This window comes from Macrobrachium rosenbergii, chromosome 36 (assembly GCF_040412425.1).
Source record: "Macrobrachium rosenbergii isolate ZJJX-2024 chromosome 36, ASM4041242v1, whole genome shotgun sequence".
Lineage (NCBI taxonomy): Eukaryota > Metazoa > Arthropoda > Malacostraca > Decapoda > Palaemonidae > Macrobrachium > Macrobrachium rosenbergii.
In genome coordinates, this window is record NC_089776.1 from 33,553,335 (window position 1) to 33,579,750 (window position 26,416).

Consider the following 26,416-nt stretch of genomic DNA (forward strand, 5'->3'; position numbering starts at 1 on the left):
TTTTATCTTTATTTATATATTCATCACGTTCCATATTTTCGTGATTCAGTTATATATATATATATATATATATATATATATATATATATATATATAAATATAATATATAATATATGTATATATATGTATATAATATATATATATATATGTATGTATGTGTGTATTATTTAGTGGGTCATGTTTTCAGTATTTTCTAGGAATTGTTCCGTGTCTCAAGATGTACTTGATTGACGGGTGTAACCAATGGCGTTGCAGTAGTGTCTTCTTAGTCGATAATCAATGACTTTCTTGGCACTGGGTTGAAATTGAGGAACAGATTGAGTTGGAAATGAAGGGGAGGATTATCCCTCGGACACTTAATTAACTATTTTTAATCTTTTTCTCTCTCTCTCTCTCTCTCTCTCTCTCTCTCTCTCTCTCTCTCTGATTAAGGATGAATATTGTTTGTGCTACCTATTAGAACGATTTGAATTTAAATATTTACATGAGAAGTAAGATTTTGCTTTTATCACGACTTGTTGGTAAGTATTTGTATTGTAAGCGTGTCTAAGGATGTTTACGGTATTCATCTGCAGTAGAAAGTGTATTTTACGTACGTACTTTGTCTGTGTACTTACGTATTTTAATTCATGTATATGTTGAATATTTTTATCTTTTCATGTCGTTTTCCTTATGGAACCTTGATATGTCTGTTTAAGATCTTTGCCATTAATATCTTTATTATAAGATGTTTTAGTTTTTATAGCTACGCAAAACACGAAGCATTTTGTAAACAGACAAAATAAGGTGGAATTTTTATAATTGGACTAAATACCTAGATTCTGAGGATCAAAATGGCGTAATGGTTCATTGTGTGCGTCTGCTGTTGCCCATTAGAAATACATTGACCTTTTATATTCATGTAACTTTCCTAAAGGTCGCTTCAGAACCTCTTCATTCTTATGAGGAAGGTGATAGGGTTGGTTAAAAAGTGAAGTGTGTTAGGTGACGGTTAATTAGCATCAGACTTGATAACATTTTCATATGCCTTGTTTTGCCCGTGAATGTTGTGAAGTGAGCTCTACGGATTCCTCGTAAAAACAAGAACCTTTGGTGACCTAAGGCTGTTTTAGCAGATACAGTCTTGTGTGTTTGTACAGAATTCTTCAGTCAATACGCAGTGAGGTCACGGTTATAAAGGGCCGAGAGTTTATATTAATGATGTTTATTTTTGCAAGGTTTATGTTTCCTCCTGAATGTTATCAATAAGTCAAAAGCATGGGTGGTATGTGGCAGGACTTATTCCCGTGTATGTACAAAATATTTACGTTGTGAAAGGGACGAAAATTTTTTTGAATGTTGCTCTATAGCAGCATTATTAGAGGAGCAGAATGTATGTCTGCTTTTCTGATTTGTGATCATCACATTTCTGTGTTGAGTGTTTTATTCATTGCAGCGCAGAAATGACTTGTACGTTAGTCAAAATTTTTTTTTTTTTTATGATTTGGTTTGATTTTTTAATGAAATTATGTTTTTACTCATTTAAAATTGTGATTTAGTTAAATGCTTTTTAAAGACTTCGGTCGCAATATGTTTTTGATATTTATATATGTTTGTGAAATAAACGAAAAGGAGAATTGAAGTTCAGTTGAAACATGTTATGATTGATTTACATTTGTAATTTAAAATATATTTTGTTATTTATATCTGTGAATTAATTGAAAGCGGAATTTGAAGTTCAGTTGAAATTTGTTCTCTGCTTATTGATATTTGTGTTGTGACTGAATGAAAGCGAACATTATGAGTTCCATAACGGCAGATCAGATACTATTACTATTTATTATTTTTCTTTCTCACTCACAGATTCTTCGGCCACAGCAGCCATTCTCTCCCCATGGGCACAAATTGGGGTACTGGCCATTGGTAGATCGTTTTTTGAGTTTTTTATTTATTGTATATTTTTGTGTGAATACTTTTTTCGTTCTTGTTCCTTTTGGGATGATGCGTGGAGTTTTCTAAAACCATCTTGCACTACAATGTTAGTTACTCACTGGACAAAAATTCTTTTAAAGTAAGATTTGATGTTGAAATTTAATTTTCATATAAAGCTTTCTTTTGAAAGGTCATAAGTTCAGTTACTGAAATTATTTTCATTTACGCAATAGTTTTAAATTTTTTTAGTTTTATAGATATATTTTAATCATTCATCTTTTTGAGACCAAATTATTTTCTTCTTTAAAAAACTCACGCTTGACGCCCATCATGTATTAATGACGAACGGAAGTTGACTCTTAATTATGAGATTGTTTTGTTTATTTTCTGTGTTTGTAAAACGAATTGTCAATGTTCGGTGGTTGTTTCTATTGAGCTTTTTTATTTCGTGACATGTATATTATATTATTTTTTTGCCTTTTGTTAAACATCTTTCTTAGGTTTTGTTTAAACGATGATAGCATCTGAGAGTTTGATAGGTTTAAGGTAAAATGTATGAGAGAGAGAGAGAGAGAGAGAAATGTGACGTAGTAAAATTGCGAAGGTGAATTTTGTTGTGTGTGTAACATGTATAAGAAAATGCAAATTAGAAATATTTGCACCAATATTATTTTCTTTATATATGTGTGTGCGTGTTATATGTATTAATAATCGCAAGAACAGCATGGTTAAATGAGGACTTTTGCATTGATAAAGATGCCATTGATGTATGATGACTATAATCTTTTGGATTGATATGGGTTTACTTTGGCTTATAATTCAAAACTTAATAGTTAAAAATCAAGGTGTGCTAATTACTTTCACTTAATATTCAGAGAATTTTATGCAGTCTTCCGGTCATTTAGCAATACCCTTCATACATTCTGGCACAAGATGACAGAATGCCCGTATGTGCTCTGTACTATGTAACCCCCCAAAAAAATGGGTGACGTCATCTAATCCCACCTAGCCGTTACTGATTTCATAATACCAGACCTCTGGATAGGGGGTGGGGATTGGGATATAGGTGGAGGGACCCCGGTGACGGTAGATAGGCATGTTGTGGGTTTGTGCAAAGGTTTACAGGGTATTTCCTAACAGTGTCTTCACCCCCCTCTCTTCATCCCTTTTTCTCGCCTAGGCCTCACGACCTATCCCGCCCCTAATCTCCCCCCTCCCCCCTACTCCTGTAACCCCTGTGTACCTCCCGCCCCCCCTCCCGACTCCTGTAACCCCTGTGTACTTCCTCTCACCTCTTAGCCCTCCCTAGTAACATTCTCTCTCTCTCTCTCTCTCTCTCTCTCTCTCTCTCTCTCTCTCTCTCTCTCTCTCTCCTTTTTTCGGTTAGAGTAATAGGGAGAGAACATGAGAGGGGTCGAAATTTATGAGATGGGTTTGTGAGTGGGGGAAGGAGAAAATGCGATGATTTCGCCCTCCGGGGGCCTCAGGTCTTTGTTGACGGTGATTAATTCTTAATTGGAAGTTTCACTATATATATTAAATTTCAGTGTTTGTGTGTTTGTATGCATAGCTGTGTGGTGTCGGTTATTTATTTAAATATATACATATACACACACACACACACACACACACACACACATATATATATATATATATATATATATATATATATATATATATATATATATATATATATATATATATATATATTATATATACATATAAATATATATATATATATATATATATATATATATATATATATATTATATTTATAGCTATACATATATGTGTGTATAAATATATATAATATATGTGTATATTTCTATATTTATTTATTTGTACATATACTTACGTGTGTATAGTCACAAATAGCCCATAGTTATCGAATTAACCATATCTTATATCTACCTTTGGGGAATTTTATTTGATAAGTGCTCCTAGCCTCGCCAGGATTCGAGCATCTGCCTGAATGGATGCACTAAGCTATTAAAAGGCGCTTTCCGTATAATCCCATTTCACAGTAAGTTCTCCCTAATGTATAGAGATTTCAATGATAATGAGACTTCTCTGGCGTAGGATTTGAATGTGTGAAAATGTCGTGCGATGAATTCGGGACAAACTGTCCTACATAAACACACATTGTAATATAATATATATATTTGTGTGTATATGTGTGTAATGCATGTATATATATATATATATATATATATATATATATATATATATATATATATATATATATATATATATACAATATATATATATAGCCTATATGATTATATATATTATATATATGTATGTATGTGTATACTTATATATACAAACATTCGTACGTATATATATGTATGTACATACATACGTACGTACACACGCACACACTTATATTATATATATATATATATATATATATATATATATATATATATATATATATATATATATATATATATATACATACATACACATACATACATACATACATACATACGTACATATAGATGTCTGTCATGCTAAGCACGCTTCCCTTCCCTCCTTTTAATTTCCTCTAGTCGCGGTTGTCTCCCAGCGTGCGTCTGTGCAAATGTACTTCGTTGTGCTATAACGCCATGATTAACTGTAATCTAGCGAGTGAGGGCGCGGGAGAAGACAAGGAGACGGAGGCTGTCTTTCTTATTCAACTTTGTGTTTCTTTATATTTTACTTAATCATATAAATTATGTAAAGATAGAGAGATAGATAGATGAATAGGTAGGTAGACACATAGGCTGACTGATAGACAGACCGATAGATAGATAGAGATTTATTTATCTGGTTAAACTAGAGGGGGCAAAACGTGTTCGTAAAATCTTTGTAAATTTCATAAGATAAAATCAATCTCAGTCGAAAGTGTTGAACTGCGTTAAACATACGATGATTTTAAAGCATTTAAAAACTTGTAAATAAAAATGTGCGGCGTGGAGGAGAATAAAAAAATAACGTTTCATGTATTTGTTTGTTTATTTTTTCTCTTTCTGGTGAAGTATTCTGTTGTTGAATTAAGTATCGTAAAATGAAATTTGTAATCTTTATCGATGTCTTCGTCACGAGTAACTTTCAGGAAACTGAGAAAGAGATGGAGAGAAAATTGTATTGTCATTTTTTGGGATATTAGGAAAAATCACATTGATATGAACGTGAGGGAACAAGACTTAGCTAGCAAAGATAGGTAGAAGAAAATAGTTGGAGATTGAAAGGTGATGTAAGAAGTTAATCTAAAGTAAAATGTCAGCGAAGAAGTGTTTTAAGATTTGAATCAAAGTTTATGATTCTCTCTTGGAATAAGAACAGAATGATAATGGAAGGATAGTGGATGGTAGGAGGTGGGTGCTAAAATCCGAAGTTGAAAAATGGACTAAGAGAATGTGATGGAAGGATAAAATATGAGGTCTGTAAAGAATAAAGTAATATTTTATCTTATGTTACGGAAGTCGAATCTTTGATAGGACGAAAAGGACATTATCTTCAAGTTTTTTAGAGTCGAAAAGGGGAATGAAGGATAGCAATTAGTAAATATAAGTATTAGGCGTGAAAACTGAATGGGAATGGTGTTACCACAGCCGCCAAATTAACAGAGAAAAAAAGTAGCTGAACCCTATTTCAAATGGCGCCGGTATACTGTTTGAAGTCTGCGCACCGTGGTGGGATTCTCCTCCTCCGCCCAAGAGGTGCTACAGTACTTTAGGTGGTGGAGGAGGGAAGGAGGAGGAGGAGAGTAGGATTGAGGATGAGGCGGTGGTGGTGGTGGTTACATTATAAATTATGTCACCCTCGATGGCTGGAAATCGGAAACGCGTTTGTGCCGTTGTTGTTCCCAAGCTGGTCCCGGGATGCACTGCATTCTCTCCGGTGGAAAAGGGCGTATGGAACGCCGCCTGACACGTCCTTAAAACCCTTAGTAACAAGCATCAGCACGACCAGTGCACGTTATGTTGTAATAGTAAGGTTGAGAACACCGCAGATCCTCTCTCTCTCTCTCTCTCTCTCTCTCTCTCTCTCTCTCTCTCTCTCTCTCTCTCTCAGAATGGGTTTTCACCCATACATATTAACCTCTCCCCAGTTTCTTCAGGTGGTTTGTTAGTTTCTCAAGTCTTTTTTTTTTTTTTTTTTTTTTTGACGTGTAGGTTTTTTGTTTTGTTTTGATTTGTATTTATTGTTCCATGTAATGACATAACTTTTAACCTCAGACTGCATTCAAACTATGTATATAAATATATATATATATATATATATATATATATATATATATATATATATATATATATATATTTTATATATATATATATATATATATATATATATATATATATATATATATATATATATATATATATATTTCTGTGAAATTTACTCTTTCTCTCTCTCTCTCTCTCTCTCTCTCTCTCTCTCTCTCTCTCTCTCTCTCTTTTTATTGCAACAGCCACCTAGACAGGGGCGTTGATATTTCTAGGAAAACCCCTCACCCCCTCACCCTTCTCCTCCATCATTCTACCCCTGTCCAATATTCCCTCTTCTGTGCTCCCTCAGCCCCTACTCTTAACTTCCTCACACACACACACACACACACACACACACACACACACACACACACACACACACACACACGCACGCACATATCCCTTCTCTTCCCTTCGTTCGTTCATATAGCAGGGTTGGGTAGGGGGGTGGGAGGGAGGGGAGAGAGGAGGTTAAGGGGTGAGGCCAACGTATCTATCCCGCCTCGCCTTCATACGTGCCTGGTTGTGGCTACTACATTGTGCTAAACCCTTCCTTTTCTTCCCCTGACAATTTCGCAACTTGAGTCCCTCAGTTTATTTTTCATAATTTTTTTTTTTTTAATTTTGGTCCGTATTCAGTTTTTTTTTTTTTATTAAATTGGTGCGAGACGTGTCTGACGCTAAAGTATACTTTTATACGCGTATTCATACGTACAGTATACGTGTGTGGATTTGTTAGACAGTTTTTCACCTATAGGTGTTTTTATTTTATTTTATTTTAGTGGTTTCAGTTTTTTTACTGTCGCATGTTGTGTTTAATGCTCGAAGTATTCATTTTATGTGCATGTTTTTTGTATCACATTTCTCATTTTTTCATATAACTTCATTCGCATTTTTAAGACAATATTATCGAGTAATTTTCCTTTTCTAAAACTGTCTTGTATTGTTTCCATAAGTTTTTATGCTTTAGTATTTTTTAAGAGGTCTAACTTTTTTGTGTGGTGGGGAGGTGGGCATTCGATTAAATGTGTTTTGTTGCCACGGTTTGTTTTGCCCATGAATTGATCAGTTTTTTTTTATTTGTTCCTCCATCGCTTTGTTGTGTCACTTAATGTCTGTCCTACACAGACACACACACACACACACACACACACACACATATATATATATATATATATATATATATATATATATATATATATATATATATATATATATATATATATGTATATATATATTTATATTTATATATATATATTATATATATGTGTATATATAATTTTATATATATATATATATATATATATATATATATATATATATATATATATGTGTGTGTGTACCAAAAAGTGTGGGTTACTTGTGGTGCAGTGGTTATGACTCATCTGGCCAGTGAGAGGTCCCAGGTTCGATTCCGTAATGACCTGATAACCTTCAGGCCCATTCTTTTATATCTCATACAATTTTTCTGTTGACCTAAACAGATTATTAGTAGCTGGCAGTTAGTCGACTGTGGAAACTTAACACCATTTTTGCCACCTGCCCTTTGGGCGTATTGTGAATTTTTTCTCTCTCTCTCTCTCTCTCTCTCTCTCTCTCTCTCTCTCTCTCTCTCTCTCTCTGTATGTATATATATATATATATATATATATATATATATATATATATATATATATATATATATATATATATATATATATATAAAACATTGCGCCTTATCATACTTTTTGGGGTTGGGGAGGGGAAATTTGAACTTCAGTGTCAAGGCTTTTTTTCCCAATGCAAATTAGAATAGATTTTTTCCCCACATAAGATCTTGGATTTTGTTGATGGTTATTTCATATTATATTTTTGTAATTATTTTTGTGTTCTGGTCGTATATTTTTTTTATTATGCTTGTTAGCGCAATGATTTGTGTTTTATGAACTTTGGTAATTATAAGTTTTTATGACACGTAAAAATCTTTGGATATTGTTGTATTTATGGGCGAAAAACGATTTATAATTTTGTGTATTTTTATTATTATTATTATTTCAGTGATCAAGCATTCATTTGGAATAAAGCCCAAAAACCCATTAACTTGAAATGCAAGCTTTCGCAAATTAGAAGTCCGATTTTGTTAAAGAAAAGAAAACTCATAAAAGTGGCATAAAAACCGAATTCCCAGTAATTTCATTCATATCTCCCATCGTGTGCTTTAAAACCGACCCTACGCATTTTTTCTCCCTAACACGTCAGACTGCATTACCTGCAATGTTGTGCCCTGTCATTTATAACAAATCGCGTTTCTTGCGTTTGTTGATGCTTTTGTGAAAGCCCGAGCTATCCCATCTTAACCCAAACGACGGTCCATGGATTCCTCCCCCAGGGGAAAAAAGTGGGACTTGGGGTTGGGGCATCGTATATATATACCCCATTGGGGAACGGGCATTGGCATATATAGGTCGGTGTTAGCGTAGATGACATTGGAGAATCTCCTGCGTATTGCTTTCGGCATTTCGCTCGTTTCCATTCAGAGGAATGACGCGGGGCGATCGTTTTTCCTTGTTTATTTCCTACCAGAAAAAGGGGGCTTGGGGCCGAGTTCTGCATAGAAGTTGTAAATGGTGTCGGGGCATGAACCCCTTTTTATCTGAAACCTGTCCTTCTCTCTCTCTCTCTCTCTCTCTCTCTCTCTCTCTCTCTCTCTCTCTCTCTCTCTGAAGTAAGTAGTGGTGGTGATGGTACCTTAGGGGGAGAGAGAGAGAGAGATGGGGAGGGTTGGAAAAGGGCTTTGGAAGCAGAAGCGGTGAAAGAGTCCCATACAAAAGACGTTCGATTTGGAATGCCAAATATGCATGCAAGCAATGCATGCGGGGTTCCCCCTCTCCCCCCCCCATTTTTTTTTCCAACACTCCTGAAAGCACTTTTGCGATGTTCTCATTTTTTGAGAAGTCAGGTCCGGTGTGAAGGGTTTTCAGCGCCTCCCTCATGAGGTTTGAAGGTGTGTTGGGACGGGAGGGGGTTTAAGAGAAGGGAGGGGTTAGTGGATGGAAGGGGAAATCCTCTTGGCCAAGGGCTTGGTTGGTTGATTGGAATGGGAGGAGGAGGAGGAGGAGGAGGAAGGGTCTTCGTTTTGGGGGAGGAGTCGGCAGGCAGACGAAGAAGGCGGAAAGGTGGTTGAGGAGAGGGCGGTGGAGTCAAGGGTTGGGGGAGAGGAAAGGTAGGAAGGGAGACCGGGATGGGAGAGAAAGAGACATGGGGGACATCGGTGTGGGGGGGGGGAGTTGAAGGGAGTTTGGGCCATTCCGAAAGGACGTTTAGTAAAATGATTCTATAGTACCTTAAGTAGAAAGATGGAGTCCAGGAGTTGGTTCGCGGTGCTACTCTGGGTCGAGTATTTGGGTGCGTCTGTGCTTCGGTTTGTTATGCATACTACACATACTACACATGCATATATGTGTGCCTTTATAGTATGACAGAGTTTAATACACCCTGCTCGTTTTAGACTTCATTGTTAAGTCTTTGGTGCTCATGAAAGTTTTCCTGTGTTGTGTTTACGATTGTGATATAGATTGTGTCTTTGGTTATCGCATTGAAAAAGAATGCATGAATAACCACTTCGGTGTTTGTGAGTGTATGATTTTGAACTGTGTATATAGATCTATTTGCATGAAGATTCTAGGTGAGAATATTACGGACTTTCCAGTCATTTTCAGTGCATTGCTCTTTCATCAGTGTGTTGTGAAGGTCCGCAGAAATTGTTCGGTCCCTTATTAAAAAAAAAAATGGATTATTTGTTCGATTTCCAGCTTAAAAAGATTTTTGTGATCCATACCTTATTAAGAATATTTTTTTGAAAATGTTTTCACTGTTGCTGTTTCGATTAGATGATGCTTTCGAAAACTGATGAGCTATCGTTAGCTAAGCCACTTTTTCTGCCGATAGTTTCCGTTATTATTTGGAGGTCAATGATCACAGGGGAAATATAAAAGTTGTCAAAAATGACGTTATTGATTCCAAGAACGTCCTTTTGAATTGTAATACTTGTGATTGTGGCAACGCTTTCCTGTAATGTGGCCTCAGTACTGATTCTTAGTATATATATATATATATATATATATATATATATATATATATATATATATATATATATATATATATATATATATATATGATGATATGTGTATATATATACAGTATACATATGTATGCATATACATATAGTATATATTATATATAATATATATATATGTATACACATATACATACATATAAACAGATAAATAATTGTGCACAGTTCTGTTTGTTAAGTCAGTGTCAAGGAAAGACTTTCCATTGCAATAATTAGGTTTTAGAACATGTCATCTCCAGTAAAATTTCTCATATTGTTGAAAATTTAAGATTTTCCTAAATCTGTATTGTCTGCGTGAGTTCAGGTCATAGTGCTTGGACAGAACTGTAAGGTTTGGAGTGAGTGGTCTTTTCTAAGTGTTACATTTCAGCTCTCAGTATTAGTTAATAGTTAGCATTAGTGGTGGTGGTGACGATGATAATAATATGAAACATTTTGATCCATGAGAATAGCAGTGATAAACGGTTGTCATATTGTTCTTATAGTATTTAATTAACCTGTTCTCATGTAGTCTGAGTAGGCTATCTTTCTTTATAAATATTACGTGATCTTTTCTCTATGGTTTGCACAGATGAATGGGCGGATGTTTAGTACCATTTTTCATTTCCACACTTCAGTTTCATTGCTGCATGTTTAACTATGGGAAGCAATTAGGCCTGTTGCCTCAATAATCCCTTGTGTTATTCGTGAAATAATTTGTCGATTTTGTGGCTGGTAGGAAGTTAAATTTGGTGGAGTCATTTTTTTCTCTCTCTGAACGACATCCAAAGTCATGCACTTTGATACATAAATTCAGAAAAATATTTGCAGTGGCATCGAGACGGTATTTATTTTTAATAGCCTTCATAAAATGGTGTTCAGTTTTTTTATATATATATATATATTTTTTTTTGTGCTGACATCGCTCGGTGCAAGGTCGGTTTTATATATATTTATATATGAATGAACTAAAAAAAAATTCCAGTGTTGGTGCTGGGATATTCCCGTAGAGTATCGTTCGTTAACCCTCGCAATGATCAATATTATTGTAAGAAAAATATCATTTGCTCTTTTATTGAAATGTTTATTTAAATATCCGCTCTCTCCATGGCTTGATTAACACCAGATCTCTAATTAATAGCAAGGGCAGCTGATGAACTGTTGTTGTTGTTTTGAAGTAAGACAGTGTGATTATCTCGAGATATGCCTTTAGGGTAATAAGTGTGAATCAGGGAGCAACATCATTATTCCGTTAATATGGGACCTTCTCCAGTTCCCTTAGCGTTACTCTTGATAATGCACACACACACACACACACACACACACACACACACACACACACACACACACACACACACACATATATATATATATATATATATATATATATATATATAAATATATATATTTATATATATATATATATATATATATATATATAAATATATATATATATATATATATATATATATATATATATATATATATTTATAATCATGAAACTACAGAACTGAAACTTGAAAAGCAAGACCTCTCTCTCTCTCTCTCTCTCTCTCTCTCTCTCTCTCTCTCTCTCTCTCTCTCTCTCTCTCTCTCTCTCTCTCTCTCTCTCTCTCCAGTTGCTAAAATGCAGACTCACCTTCTCATTTATCCTCACGGGGTTCCCAGGTGTATGTGTTGTGGTGGTGCACATCGGTAAGGAAAGAGAGGGGTTGTGGGGAGGGGGGGGGCGCGGGCCCGGTGTGTATAGGTGGGATGGGGTCGCCTATACGGAACAAAAACCTGTATTTTGCATCCCCCGTCTTGCATCCATTCTTCTCTCTCTCTCTCTCTCTCTCTCTCTCTCTCTCTCCAAAAGTGCATAGGCTAAGGGAACACATCTTAGATCAGCAACAGAAAGTGTAATCTTTCTCATGATATGAGTGCATAATCTAACGAAAGAACTCTCTCTCCAACGAGCGTCCTTCGCCCGTAGGTCGGGCGGGGAATCGGCGCTGTTTCAGTGACTGCGGTCCCTTCACGCGCGGTTTTAAATGCTTGCAGTGAATGCGTAAGGATGGAATAAGGGGGGGAAAAATTGAGGTGGAGAGGGTTATTAAGGGAAAAGGGGGAAAGGGAGGTGAACTGTTTTTTAAGGGAAAGGAAAGGCAGTAAAAGGGTTTTTTTTTTTATTTTTGTCGCTGGTTACAGTTTTACAGTGGTACTAGGAGAACGAACTCTCTTAGCTGTTGAGGGATGTCTGGTGAAAGTACGTTACTTTTCTCTCTCCTTTTTTTTTTTTTTTTTTTTTTTGTATTTTTCGTCTCATCTCGCTCGGTGTTCTTTCACTTGTTAGCTGCATGCTTTCTCTTTTAGTTTTCGTCCCTGTTCTTTCGAATTTTATTGTCTGTTCTCTCGCGTTCGTGTCTTTGTTCTGTGACTGTTTAATATTTAGCACTGTCATTTGCATCCTTTTTTTATATATATGTTTTTTTTTTCTATCGTGACGCTCTCTGCCTAACGTGTGTTTTCGCAAGTTTCTTTTCTTTCAGTTTAACGGTGGGAACCCTTTTTAAGCTGCTGACCTCATGATGTGGGTATTTTCGAAATTCCTTTATTTAGCTTTTTTTTTCAGAAAATTATCTACCTGTTCAGCTGTTGTACGATTTCGGCCTGGTTTGAATGAAAATAACCAAATGAGTAGATAAGTAAATACATGAAAGGCCATTGAAGACTTTGGTTCTAATTTAGCATAATTTTATATACTTAAGGGGTATTAAAGGTCAATATATATATAAATGTGTATATATATAAATGTGTGTATGTTTATATGTATGTATGTATGTATTTAAAAAAAAGTACACCTTAGTTTTACCAGACCACTGAGCTGATTAACAGCTCTCTAGGAAATATATATATATATATATATATATATATATATATATATATATATATATATATATATATATATATATATATATATATATGTATGTATGTATGTATGTGTATGTGTATGTGTGCAAAATGTTATATGTATGTATGTATGTATGTATTCTTAGTTTCTAGTGTTGTGGTTTTTCCCTTGTCTTGTGTAATAGAATGAATGAAAAACTTGGTTACATAAATAGAAGTTTTTCTTCGAGTGAATCATCACCATATTATCGCCGTTGCAGATGTTTTTAAAGTAGTTTACGTTACGTTGATGCCCTAGGAACAACCGCATGTGCTGGTATAAGGCCAGCTTTCCTGTTAACAACAATAACAACACAGTCATCACATTACATGAATTGGAAGTTAGTCAAACTGTTAAATATACCGCTGTAGTAGATTTTGATATCAAGTATCAATTTTTTTTCTTTCAAGCGAACTTTTAATAAATAAATGACATGGGTAGAATTGCTTTTATATTGGACAGTTTTAAGATTATTCCTGGACGAAACATTTCAAGTTGTAAAAGCCAAATATTTTAACGTTTAAAAAACTCATCCACGAGACAGTTTGAAACTGGAATTATTTTCAGAAATGAATTTTACCGAGATATTGGTGTGATAAATATTTGGAAGTTAAAGTTATTTTAAAATATTATCAGCTTGAAATTGTTTTTATTGGGAGAAAATTTACGATTAAAATGACATTTAAAGTAGGTTACCATAATGACCCGTCGTATGCGAAAAAAATTATTTTCATAAAAAGTATTTTTGAAAAATATTCTTGTTCAGTATCATCATAAACTAACACTACTGATGGATTTTAAATTACATATCAACTAATGTATTTTGAATATTGCAAAAAATAACAGCTGGGATTTTAAAAATAGTTTCATGGTAGTCATTTTACGTAATTTGCAATTTGCAAATAATCATTATCTCAACGACAATCGTCAGCATCATGCTAGAAGGGTTATTTTTAAACGCATATATAAATATATTATATATATATATATATATATATATATATATATATATATATATATATATATATATATATATATATATATATATATATCTTCATATATATCACTGTTTATCTTCATCATACAATTTTTATTAAAAGGGCTTTCTAGTTTTATGAAAATGCATTAGCAATAATTATTATATATATCGTTACCAACATATATATAGTATGATTATATATATATATATATATATATATATATATATATATATATATATATATATATATATATATATATATATATATATATATATATATATATAATCACCTCCTTCTATCGGTAATGACGGTAAAAATAGAAACACTCATGATAATGATAATATATTGCTAATGCGTTCCGCAAGAAAGATAAGTTCCTATATATATTTATATATATATATATATATATATATATATATATATATATATATATATAAATCATCATCTTGATCCTTATTATCATACTTTGGCGACGAATTCAAATAGATCTGTATCATCTCAGATTCATACATAAGCATTATGCATATTTCCTTTCAGATTGACGTTTATCATTGTAATGGTCGTAATTACAGTGAGCATATTAAAAGGATGGATATCGGGATAATTAAACGTATACATTAAATATTGCCGGATACATTTTCAAAGTAACGTTTGCCACGACAACGATCATACACAGCAAAGCAATATTTTCAGCATCAGAATCTTGGATAAATATACGTACTGTAAATATATATTTTTTTATCAAAAATATGTTCACTGTTATAAAATAAATTTCTCGTCAATTTGAAGTGAGAGGAAAATAAAGAAAGGTAATTCGACGTCTTCTGATCATGCCGGCACGGCATAACGGTTAAAAATCCACCGTGAGAAACCAACGGCGATACAAGTAAATGTGAAATGGAGTAGACGGAGAGAGAGAGAGAGAGAGAGAGAGAGAGAGAGAGAGAGAGAGAGAGAGAGAGAGAGATCTAAAGTGGGGGAAAAAGGAAGGAAGGAGAATGAATAACTTTTGGGGAGGGAGACAATGTAAGTATCCGAAGGGAGGAAGGAAAGAATGAGAATCAGGGGGGAAGAGAGGAGGAGATGGATGACATGCGATAAAAGAGAGAAGGGGAAAAAGAAGAGGGGGGCGAAAGAGAGAGAGAAAAAGGAAAAGAAATTCGATTGATATTTTACTAGGTGGGGGAAAAGAAAAAGAGCTAGAAAGAAAGATAGTTATGTTAGCAGAGAGAAAGGGGGAAGAAAAGAATTCAGTTACTAATATATCGGATGGGGAGGAGAAGAAAGAGAACACGCTGAGAGAGAGAGAGAGAGAAAAAAGAATTCAGTTACTTATATATCAGATGGGGAGGAGAAGAAAGAAAACACGCTGAGAGAGAGAGAGAGAGAGAGAGAGAGAGAGAGAGAGAGAGAGAGAGAGAGAGAGAGAGAGTGTGTGCCCCTTAAGAAATGAAAAAAATAATGAAGCTAATTCATATTCATTCATTTCGAAAATCTGATTCTTTTTTATATATATTTCAGCATCATTACAAAAACAGTGAAATTCTCTAGTTATCTCCGTCTCGAGTTCACTGCCTTCCCCACACAAGTTTCCATCATCTACACATTCCTTGTCAGTCCATTTTCTCACATGTTTAACGATTCACTCAGTGGCGAATCATTTTTGTATGTTTAATATATCCCACCCCTTGCCTTTCTCTCGCCAATGTTGCTGTGAAAAACTGCTCTTATTATTTTTTTACTATAAGTACTAATGGATAGAGTATATAAACCCAGTTTCGTGCTCCCCATAATATTTGTGACCCCAGCTTAAAGTAAGAAATCTATCTCTCATGAATGCCATTAGCGAGAAATGATTTCCAATTAATCTGTTTTTGGTACATGATATTTTAGTAAATAATGTAATCCTGGCTTTGTGACGGGACAGCATCCTATAGCCCTAGATTTGCTCTCTCTCTCTCTCTCTCTCTCTCTCTCTCTCTCTCTCTCTCTCTCTCTCTCTCTCTCTCTCTCTCTCTCTCTCTCGTGTTTTCACTCTGCCTTTAGACTCCGTCTGTGTAATTCGTATTAGAGCGACAGTTCCAAAGTTTCCCTCTTTGCTTGTATCGATCGCCTGCATCATCGTCGTCAGCAACATCATCTCTATCCATCCCCCCCCTCCCCCCTGCTAAGTGTTGTTCTCTTTCCCGGTAAACAACATCAGTCCGGTCTCTCTCTCTCTTTCTCTCTCTCTCTCCACACGCACACACGCACACCCACACTCGGCAACAAAAACTTTTCCTTTTTATGATAACAAGTTTTTTTATTTATTTATATATATATATATATATATATATATATATATATATATATATATATATATATATATATATATATATATATATATATATATATATATATATATATATATCACTTTTTGAAGGTACTTTTTCTGACCTTTGAAATTTTCCCTCTTCGTGCTCATTTAGCGTTTGCTCGAGGCTCAGAAACTTGCTTCTTTATCGTACTTCCATGTTAGGAACTTCTCATTTTCGAAGCGGATTATATCCACAGTTTTTGCAAATATTCGCTGAGGGGATTCCAGTTTTCCATAGCAGTTGGTCATCTTGGTTCTTGCAATATCCGCGTTGTGTGTGTGTGTGTGTGTGTGTGTGTGCGAGCGCGCGCGTGAGTGCGTGTGCATGCGTATTCATACATGTATGTAGAAAACATCCGGGACAAAAATTAGACTAAAGAGAAACTGACGACGGGAAAAGGAGTTGAAATTGATTAAGTAGGAAAGAGCGAGAGAAAATAATCATCACGGCAAAATGTTATAGAGAATTGAAAAAGAAAAACTATACAATAAAAAAAAAGAACAAGAATAACCACAATCGTAGAAAATAAAATGCAGAAAACAATTTACTAGCATAGAAAATGTGAAAACAAAATCGGATCGTAGAAAATGTGTAAAGATTCAAGTCATAGAAAATGTGGAAACAAATAAACATAGAAATAAATTTACAGCAGTAGAATATGAAAAAAAAAATCGTAGAAAATGTTTAGATAAAACGAAAACGTTCAGAATCAGTCAAAAACTAATCAGACTTTCACAGTTGTAGAAATGATACACAGTCACAATCGTAGGAGAAACCAAATTCACAGCCATTGAAAATTTTAGAAAGGAATTTAGAATTGTAGGAAAGGAAAAAAAATGATACATAGTTGTAAGAAACGAAACTCAAAAAAATTCAGTTTGAGAGAATGAACCCAAACAGATCCATAGTCGTAAAAAAAAGAAGCATGTATTCACTCTAGTAGAAGCGTTAATACAGAAAAAACTTATACTGTAAAGATTTAGATAACTAGAGAAATCCACCACTTTAGAGAAAATTCAGTCATAGAAACTGAAAGGGAAATTCATAATCGTAGGAAAACCAAAACAAAGAAATTTAAAACTAGAATATTCAAAAGAAAGAAATTAGTAAAACAGACGTTTATAACATTGGAAAAAAGGAAAACACAAACATTTTTAGTTGCAAAATATGAAAATGTAGTTTATATTCAAGAAAATTACAAAAAAAAATTAATTCACAGCTTTAGGAAATGTGAAAATAAAAATTTACAGTCGTAGAAAATTAGAAAACAATCCAAATCGCAATCATTGAAATGAAACGGTTAAAAACTCAGAATCGTCGGAAATCAACATGCGATCGTGGAAGATGCAAACCAGTGAAACTGAATCCGTATAAACTAAAAAAGGGGAGAAAATCGGAATGGTAGTTTTCATGGAAGAACGATACGCGAACGACACGCGTTTCGTAGAAGCGAATGCGCCTCGTCTCTTAAGCAGAACTTGTAGCATTGAAGCGAAAGCGATTTGGAGTATTTGTATATCGTTATCCTGAAGCGATGTTGCAGCTGTAGCTTTGTATTATATGTGCAAATACACACATAGAGTGAAGCCCCGAGAATTCGCTTGTCTAAATGCCTTTGAGGGAATAACCACGCCTGAGGAGATAGCAGAAGAATATTCAGGGAAATGGTGGCTGGAAAGGAGTAGAGAGAGTGCAGGCTTTGGTACTCCTTCCACTGTTAAAGTTAAGTATACCTTAGTTTAACCAGACCACTGAGCTGGTTAACAGCTCTCCTAGGGCTGGCCCGAAGGATTAAGTTTATTTTACGTGGATAAGAACCAATTGGTTACCTAGCAACGTGACCTACAGCTTATTGTGGAATTCGAACCACATTATAGCGAGAAATGAATTTCTATCACCAGAAATAAATTCCTCTCATTCTTCATTAGCCGGTAGGAGAGTCGAACGCTGGGCCAACAGCGTGCTATGTCCCACGGGGGAAACGTATCTGTGCCTGTGTACTGAAAATTCCATTTTGTCATGTTGAACTGAGCAGGGAGTTATGTACCTGGTGATAAGTCAGCTATGGTTGGTGGTAACTATGGTTTTTGATAATGGCTTGGCGCTAGCATCCTCATTCATAGGCTTGCGGACAACTATACAGTGGACACGCTTTGAATCCACGCTCTCTAACTGGAAGAGGAGTTTGGATAGCCACACACATTATAGATGGCCACACACAAACACACACACCTATATAAATTCTCTCTCTCTCTCTCTCTCTCTCTCTCTCTCTCTCTCTCTCTCTCTCTCTCTCTCTCTCTCTCTCTCTCTCTCTACATATATATATATATATATATATATATATATATATATATATATATATATATATATATATATATATATACTTATATACGTACACACACATACATACAGACTGTACATACCGTGTTCCACTGTAGTTTATAGAATTATTTCACGTAAATTAAAACTATTACCACCAAACGGAAAGGCGACTTGAGCCTAGTATGTGCAAGACTAGTCCAGTGCCAAAACGTTAATTAAGACAGGCACTGGCTGGCACTCTTATTTCGTGAGAGAGAGAGAGAGAGAGGAAAAGAGAGAGACTACTAACGGGATAAAGGTGTTGTCTTCATTAGTGATGTGTATCTGTTTTTTTCCCCTTGATTATTTTCCCCATCGTCTTCCATTTAGGCTTAGCGAGATCTTAGCGTTGCGCTTGTGGGCTGTGGTTCTGGGAAAAGCCGAGGTCTTGTTTACGCTTTCTCTGCAGGAAGAGGCACTAACGAGTTATTGGGGCCCTTGCCGAGATGCCTAGAAAAACGTGTTTCATATTTCCATGGATTGTTTAGAAGGTTTTGTATGGTTATTAAAAACATATTTCCATGAATTATTTAGAAAGTTTTGCGTGATTATTAAAAACATTTCCATGTGTTATTTAGAAAGTTTTGTATGATTATTAAAAACATATTTCCGTGTGTTATTTAGAAAGTTTTGTACGATTATTAAAAACATATTTCCATGTGTTATTTAGAAGGTTTTATATAATTATTAAAAACAGCAATGCTTACTGGGAAAACATGAGAAGAACATTTGCAAAGGAGACAAGTATTTTGTAAATGTGTTGTAAGTTTGTACTGACAATGGGGTCTTGGTAAGAATTTTAGAGACGACTGACCCAACGGGGGTGTAAAATGAACAGTTAAGAAAACAAACATCTAAAATAAGAGAGAAGTCTTTTGTAATTGTGCTCATTTTTGTATAGAGTTGACTATTCGAAACTAATTTTTTGAACGTTGGGTCCAATTTGCGAGTTGAAAAATCATGATAAAGAGTTACAAAAGGATAATTAAGAGTTGCCGTAATGTTGCTTCCAAATTGAAGTTTCTTGAAACCTATTTCTGTATTCTTCGTCGAAATTTTTTAATATCCTTCTTAACCTCTACTCTGTTTGCTGTAAAATGATTCTTCAACTAGCAGAGATGGAAGTTATGACTAATTTTTATTTTCGTTTATATTCTTATTGAAGTATAGTGGTTCAAAAGTTAAAAATAATGGCAATACTAATGATGTTGAACATAATAATGTTATTAATATTTCGATGTTCTGTGATAAGTTATAAGATTGAAAAGGGTGATGTTGGTGTGTAACTTTCTAATGAAATACTGTGCCAACTCAACTTAACTGTCTTTTGTGCTTGTCAACTGCGTTTTTATGATTATTCTTTGCTTTGCTACCATTGTAGAATTAACATATTTTTAAATATCTGTCTTAAATTAAATGCTACGTGTAAAATACAGGGTTAGTTTAAGTTAGGAACAATGTAGAAGTACTGGTAGCTGTAAAAGATATTTAGAAAATATTCAAGTTTTGCCGTACTATAGGGTCTTTGTTACCGAACAGCCTTGTTACTTATCAGTACGGTAGACCCTGAAGCGTCTGTTATGTTGAGCTGCTACTGTTATAATAATAATAATAATAATAATAATAATAATAATAATAATAATAATAATAATAGAGTATGATGAGGAAATACTTGAAAATTTTTACTCCGCGAAAAGTTCACGGAAGGCAAAGTTATCAGAACGTGCATTAACTTCAGCAATAGCTTTGTGTTATTAATTATATCAAACAAGAATTTCAGCAGAAAGATTGCGATATTGATGACTTGTAATTATCGAGAGATTGCATACTTATGACTGTATCCAGTTGAATCCATAAGTAGTTTAGCGGCTGGGTTTTTGAGAGAGAGAGAGAGGGTAAATGTACGAAGTAGGCAAAAAGTCTTCTGCAGATCCCTACAATGACAGATGTAAGATATAATTTTAGAGTGATTGGCTTGACTTGTACAACTCCGAGCTCTCATCTCTCTCTCTCTCTCTCTCTCTCTCTCTCTCTCTCTCTCTCTCTCTCTCTCTCAAAAGCCCAATCTCCCATTCGTGCTCTTCAAACCTTCACTAAACATGGTGTTGTCTCTCTCTCTCTCTCTCTCTCTCTCTCTCTCTCTCTCTCTCTCTCTCTCTCTCTCCCATTCGTGCTCTTCAAACCTTCACTAAGCACGGTGTTCTCTCTCTCTCTCTCTCTCTCTCTCTCTCTCTCTCTCTCTCTCTCTCTCTCTCTCTCATTCGTGCTCTTCAAACCTTCACTAAACACGGTGTTTCTCTCTCTCTCTCTCTCTCTCCCAACCTCCCTCTCTCTCTAAAACCCAACCTCCCATTCGTGCTCTTCAAACCTTCACTAAACATGGTGTTGTCTCTCTCTCTCTCTCTCTCTCTCTCTCTCTCTCTCTCTCTCTCTCTCTCTCAACCTCCCATTCGTGCTCTTCAAACCTTCACTAAACATGGTGTTGTCTCAACCCCCTCCCTCCCAGCCTTTTCCTTCTGTCCCTCATTTCACAAATTACCCTCCCCTCCCTTGGCATTGTACAGCGGTGAAAGTGTTACATTACTCTCTAAATCATTGAGGTTGAGAGAGAGAGAGAGAGAGAGAGAGAGAGAGAGAGAGATGTAGGGCAGGGGGGACAACATCAGTTCGTTTCAATTGCTTAATCCTAACGTATCTGGTGCCCCTTACCCCACTCCGACCCTTGACTTTGGGTGGAACATAATATATTATTGAGCTCGGTAAAACTTTGGCCTCGACGTGTGTGTATGTGTGTAATTCCCCTGGACTTTTTCCACGCCGCTTTGATTGTAAGGCTGTAATTAGAATGTCCAATAGCATTTCTTTGTTTCCCGGAACGATACTGGGAAAGAGAGAGAGAGAGAGAGAGAGAAGCCACATGGTTGTTTACCCAATTTATTCACCAGCAGGAATTTCAGAATCATACCTCGAATTGGTAACTTCCGGTACCTATTGATAGATCTTCTTAGAATTCTTTTCCTTTAGGCCAAAGTATAATCCGACATATTAAAGGCATCCTTTGTGTTTTCTCTGAAATTCAGCAGTGGATGAAGGAAGGATTTAATATAATTTTTTGACCTCTGGACGGATGAACTAACATTACCAAGCTGCGTTTAAGGCACTGTATGTAATGTAAATGTTTTGATCATCTTTTTAAATACATTCCTGTAAGCATTTAGGTTGTGGGTGAATTTTAATCTGTACGATATTTGTGTGAAAATAAATGCCGTATAAGTCGGTTGGTTTCAGCCATCGAATCGTTTCGTGCGAAAAATTTCAATGCATGCCTGGGGGATTTTCGCTGGTGAGATGTTCTCTCTCTCTCTCTCTCTCTCTCTCTCTCTCTCTCTCTCTCTCTCTCTCTCTCTCTCTCTCTCTCTCTCGCGACAGATGGGTTGCGAAAACTACGGATAAAGCCACTGAGTCCTTTCATAACTCAGCTGGAAACGCCCCATCAGAGCGAGACCGATGTTTGTGCGAACAACAGACGCTGAATTATGTCTAGGAAGAGGCCATCGTTGCTCTTAGCTATGTCGATGCTATATTACTTTTGGCGTCACGCAAAACGGTGACAAAAATACCCAATTTCAGTCTTCCTATTTTACAGACCCAATCTACTTAGGCCTTATTTTAAGCATGTGAAAAACAAACACGTTATCGTGATTTGCATCTCCATCAAAAAAAATAATTATATCTTTATTCATCTCATTAAGGAAATATATTATTTCTCTTCATAATTTCATCATTCTCTGCGCAATATGTTCATAATTGAGCAGTATCACGTAGGTCCTCTTAAGAGCATGAAAGGATCCGTTCTCTTGAATGCCTTAGTTCTTTTAATTGCATCGTGGTTCCAGAGCCTAGGACTTTGCTATAATTCTGTATTTTGCGTTTGAATGGTATTCCTTATTTGTATGTCTAGTTATTCACCCATGTTTTCCATAATTGACTTAATTTATGTTTGAATATATTTTCTTGAAATTCATAGTGTTAGGGTAATGTATCTAGAGATTGTATGCAATTGAATTTCAATAATTTTGCTTGGTGTTGCATAGCATTGGGATAATATTCCAAAGGGGACTGTTTATAAACCCAATTTCTTTCCAGTGAATTTCTTGACTTCTCATGGAATGGGGATGATATTGCAAATGAGATTGTATATGAGATTGTATATACATGCCAAATTATAGTGCACTAAATTTGTAATGAGATTGTATATACATGCCAAATTAAAGTGCACTAAATTTGTTTGTCCTACCAATGTGATGAACGGAAAGTTCATCGCATTGCTTATTACCCACGGATCGAAAAAAAAAAATTGCTTGTTATCGACGAATCGAAAAAAAAAAATTGCTAATAAATTAGGACAGGAAATCCAAACCCCTTCATGTCCCGGGCCTTGATTGCTAACAAGTTCAGCGATACAGCCCTCAAGAGAAGGAGTGCTGAACAACGTCGGAATGCAGCGGGTGAAATTGTATGGGAAGAATGGCCGTGAAGGGCGATAATAAGGAGATAATAGGCAAATAGTTGCCATTGAATGGGAGTGCAGTAGGGAGGACCGAAGAGGACGGTTTCGAGAAGTGTATTGCATTTTTTATCGTCTTTTCATTCTTTTTGGTGCCGTAAAAGGGAAGGGGGTCAGATACCCATCCAGTTGGGAGGAGACAAGAACCTGTGGTTGCAGCCACAGGGGCCATTGAGCCTTCGGTTCTAATTCGGTCACTTCCAGGCATTCTGTATCGTAACTTCCATATGCTTATTAACGGCCTCTCTCTCTCTCTCTCTCTCTCTCTCTCTCTCTCTCTCTCTCTCTCTCTCTCTCTCGTAGACACACGTACACGCAACTGTACTCTGAGGATCCAGGTAGGGTTGGATCATTCCCTTTTCAGGTGGGTTTCGGTCAGCAGTTGTTTTGAAAGTAAATGAACGTTTTCAGTACGTATGTTTACTGTCATATAAATTTAAAGATTTTTCGTAAAATTCACCTCTTTTCAGTTATGCAGTAAAATATGCCATGCATAACTGTTTAACAGTTGATGTCGGGGTTAAAATCTCTGCTGGTAATATTAAGCGAATATACTTTCAGATGAAAAGGATGTTTTTTTTTTATGATTATGATGTGTCCGCTTTCTTATTCCTTTTTACCCTAGATTTTTTTTACTCAGTTCTTATGTAAATTTCTCGGTGAACTTTTAATTATACTCTAGGACACTAATAGAGCTAATCAGTAAGTGCGTCGCAATTATGCTTTGACATATTATATAAAATCGCATAAATCAAACTTACAAAAAAGAGACACACAAACCCCATTAGAAAATGATCTTCCATTCCTAATCATTGTTCATCTGGACACAGCATCTTCATCATCCAAGAGATTCATCACTCCAGCCAACAGTATCAGCATTTCCCACTCAGATCCATCACCATTCCAATGTCTTTATACTGAAAAGGACGATAACGGCATTATAATTACCCAGGAATAATCGTTCAGAAAACATCAGCCTGCCTCAGTACCAGAAATTCAGGAACTCTTACCCTGAAATTAATCATTCAGAAAACACCAGCTTGCCTCAGTACCAGAAGTTCAGGAGCTCCAACACTGAAATTAATTATTCAGACATCAGCTTGCCTCAGTACCAGAAATTCAGGAACTCCAACACTGAAATTAATTATTCAGACATCAGCTTGCCTCAGTACCAGAAATTCAGGAACTCCAACACTGAAATTAATCACTTAGAAAACATCAGCTTGCCTCAGTACCAGAAAGTCAGGAACTCGAACCCTGAAATTAATCATTCAGAAAACACCAGCTTGCCTCAGTACCAGAAATTCAGGAACTCCAACACTGAAATTAATTATTCAGACATCAGCTTGCCTCAGTACCAGAAATTCAGGAACTCCAACACTGAAATTAATCACTTAGAAAACATCAGCTTGCCTCAGTACTAGAAAGTCAGGAACTCGAACCCTGAAATTAATCATTCAGAAAACATCAGCTTGCCTCAGTACCAGAAATTCAAGAACTACAACCCTGAAATTAATCATTCAGAAAACATCAGCTGGCCTCAGTACCAGAAATTCAGGAACTCCAACACTGAAATTAATTATTCAGACATCAGCTTGCCTCAGTACCGGAAATTCAGGAACTCCAACACTGAAATTAATCACTTAGAAAACATCAGCTTGCCTCAGTACTAGAAAGTCAGGAACTCGAACCCTGAAATTAATCATTCAGAAAACATCAGCTTGCCTCAGTACCAGAAATTCAAGAACTACAACCCTGAAATTAATCATTCAGAAAACATCAGCTTGCCTCAGTACCAGAAATTCAGGAACTCCAACACTGAAATTAATTATTCAGACATCAGCTTGCCTCAGTACCAGAAATTCAGGAACTCCAACACTGAAACACTGAAATTAATCACTTAGAAAACATCAACTTGCCTCAGTACTAGAAAGTCAGGAACTCGAACCCTGAAATTAATCATTCAGAAAACATCAGCTTGCCTCAGTACCAGAAATTCAGGAACTCTAACCTTGAAATTAATTATTCAGAAAACATCAGCTTGCCTCAGTACCAGAAATTCAGGAACTCGAACCCTGAAATTAATATTTCTGAAAACATCAGCTTGCCTCAGTACCAGAAATTCAGGAACTCTGACCTTGGAATTAATTATTCAGAAAACATCAGCTTGTCTCACTACTAGAAATTCAGAAACTCGGACCCTGAAATTAATTATTCAGAAAACATCAGCTTGCCTCAGTACTAGAAAGTCAGGAACTCGAACCCTGAAATTAATCATTCAGAAAACATCAGCTTGCCTCAGTACCAGAAATTCAGGAACTCTAACCTTGAAATTAATCATTCAGAAAACATCAGCTTGCCTCAGTACCAGAAATTCAGGAACTCCAACCCTGAAATTAATCATTCAGAAAACATCAGCTTGCCTCAGTACCAGAAATTCAGGAACTCTGACCTTGGAATTAATTATTCAGAAAACATCAGCTTGTCTCACTACTAGAAATTCAGAAACTCGGACCTGAAATTAATTATTCAGAAAACATCAGCTTGTCTCAGTACTAGAAAGTCAGGAACTCGAACCCTGAAGTTAATCATTCAGAAAACATCAGCTTGCCTCTGTACCAGAAATTCAGGAAATCTAACCTTGAAATTAATTATTCAGAAAACATCAGCTTGCCTCAGTACCAGAAATTCAGGAACTCCAACCCTGAAATTAATTATTCAGAAAACATCAGCTTGCCTCAGTACTAGAAAGTCAGGAACTCGAACCCTGAAATTAATATTTCAGAAAACATCAGCTTGCCTCAGTACCAGAAATTCAGGAACTCTAACCTTGAAATTAATTATTCAGAAAACATCAACTTGCCTCAGTACTAGAAAGTCAGGAACTCGAACCCTGAAATTAATATTTCAGAAAACACCAGCTTGCCTCACTACTAGAAATTCAGAAACTCGAACC

At 35.5% G+C, this 26,416-nt stretch overlaps 1 protein-coding gene across 7 annotated transcripts in view; it reads left to right on the plus strand.

Annotated features, from left to right (window-relative positions):
• The window catches only part of LOC136825056 (uncharacterized), a 136,040-nt gene that overhangs the window by 52,857 nt on the left and 56,767 nt on the right, over positions 1–26,416 (plus strand). For 4 of the 7 annotated variants that reach the window (XM_067081113.1, XM_067081112.1, XM_067081117.1 and 1 more), the window contains exon 3: positions 1,843–1,902. The exons of 2 other annotated variants lie outside the window; for them this stretch is intronic. In XM_067081113.1, coding sequence (XP_066937214.1) covers positions 1,843–1,902 — 60 coding nt within the window. The remainder of the gene's footprint in view (positions 1–1,842; positions 1,903–26,416) is intronic. One more of the 7 variants, XM_067081119.1, reaches the window with a different exon arrangement.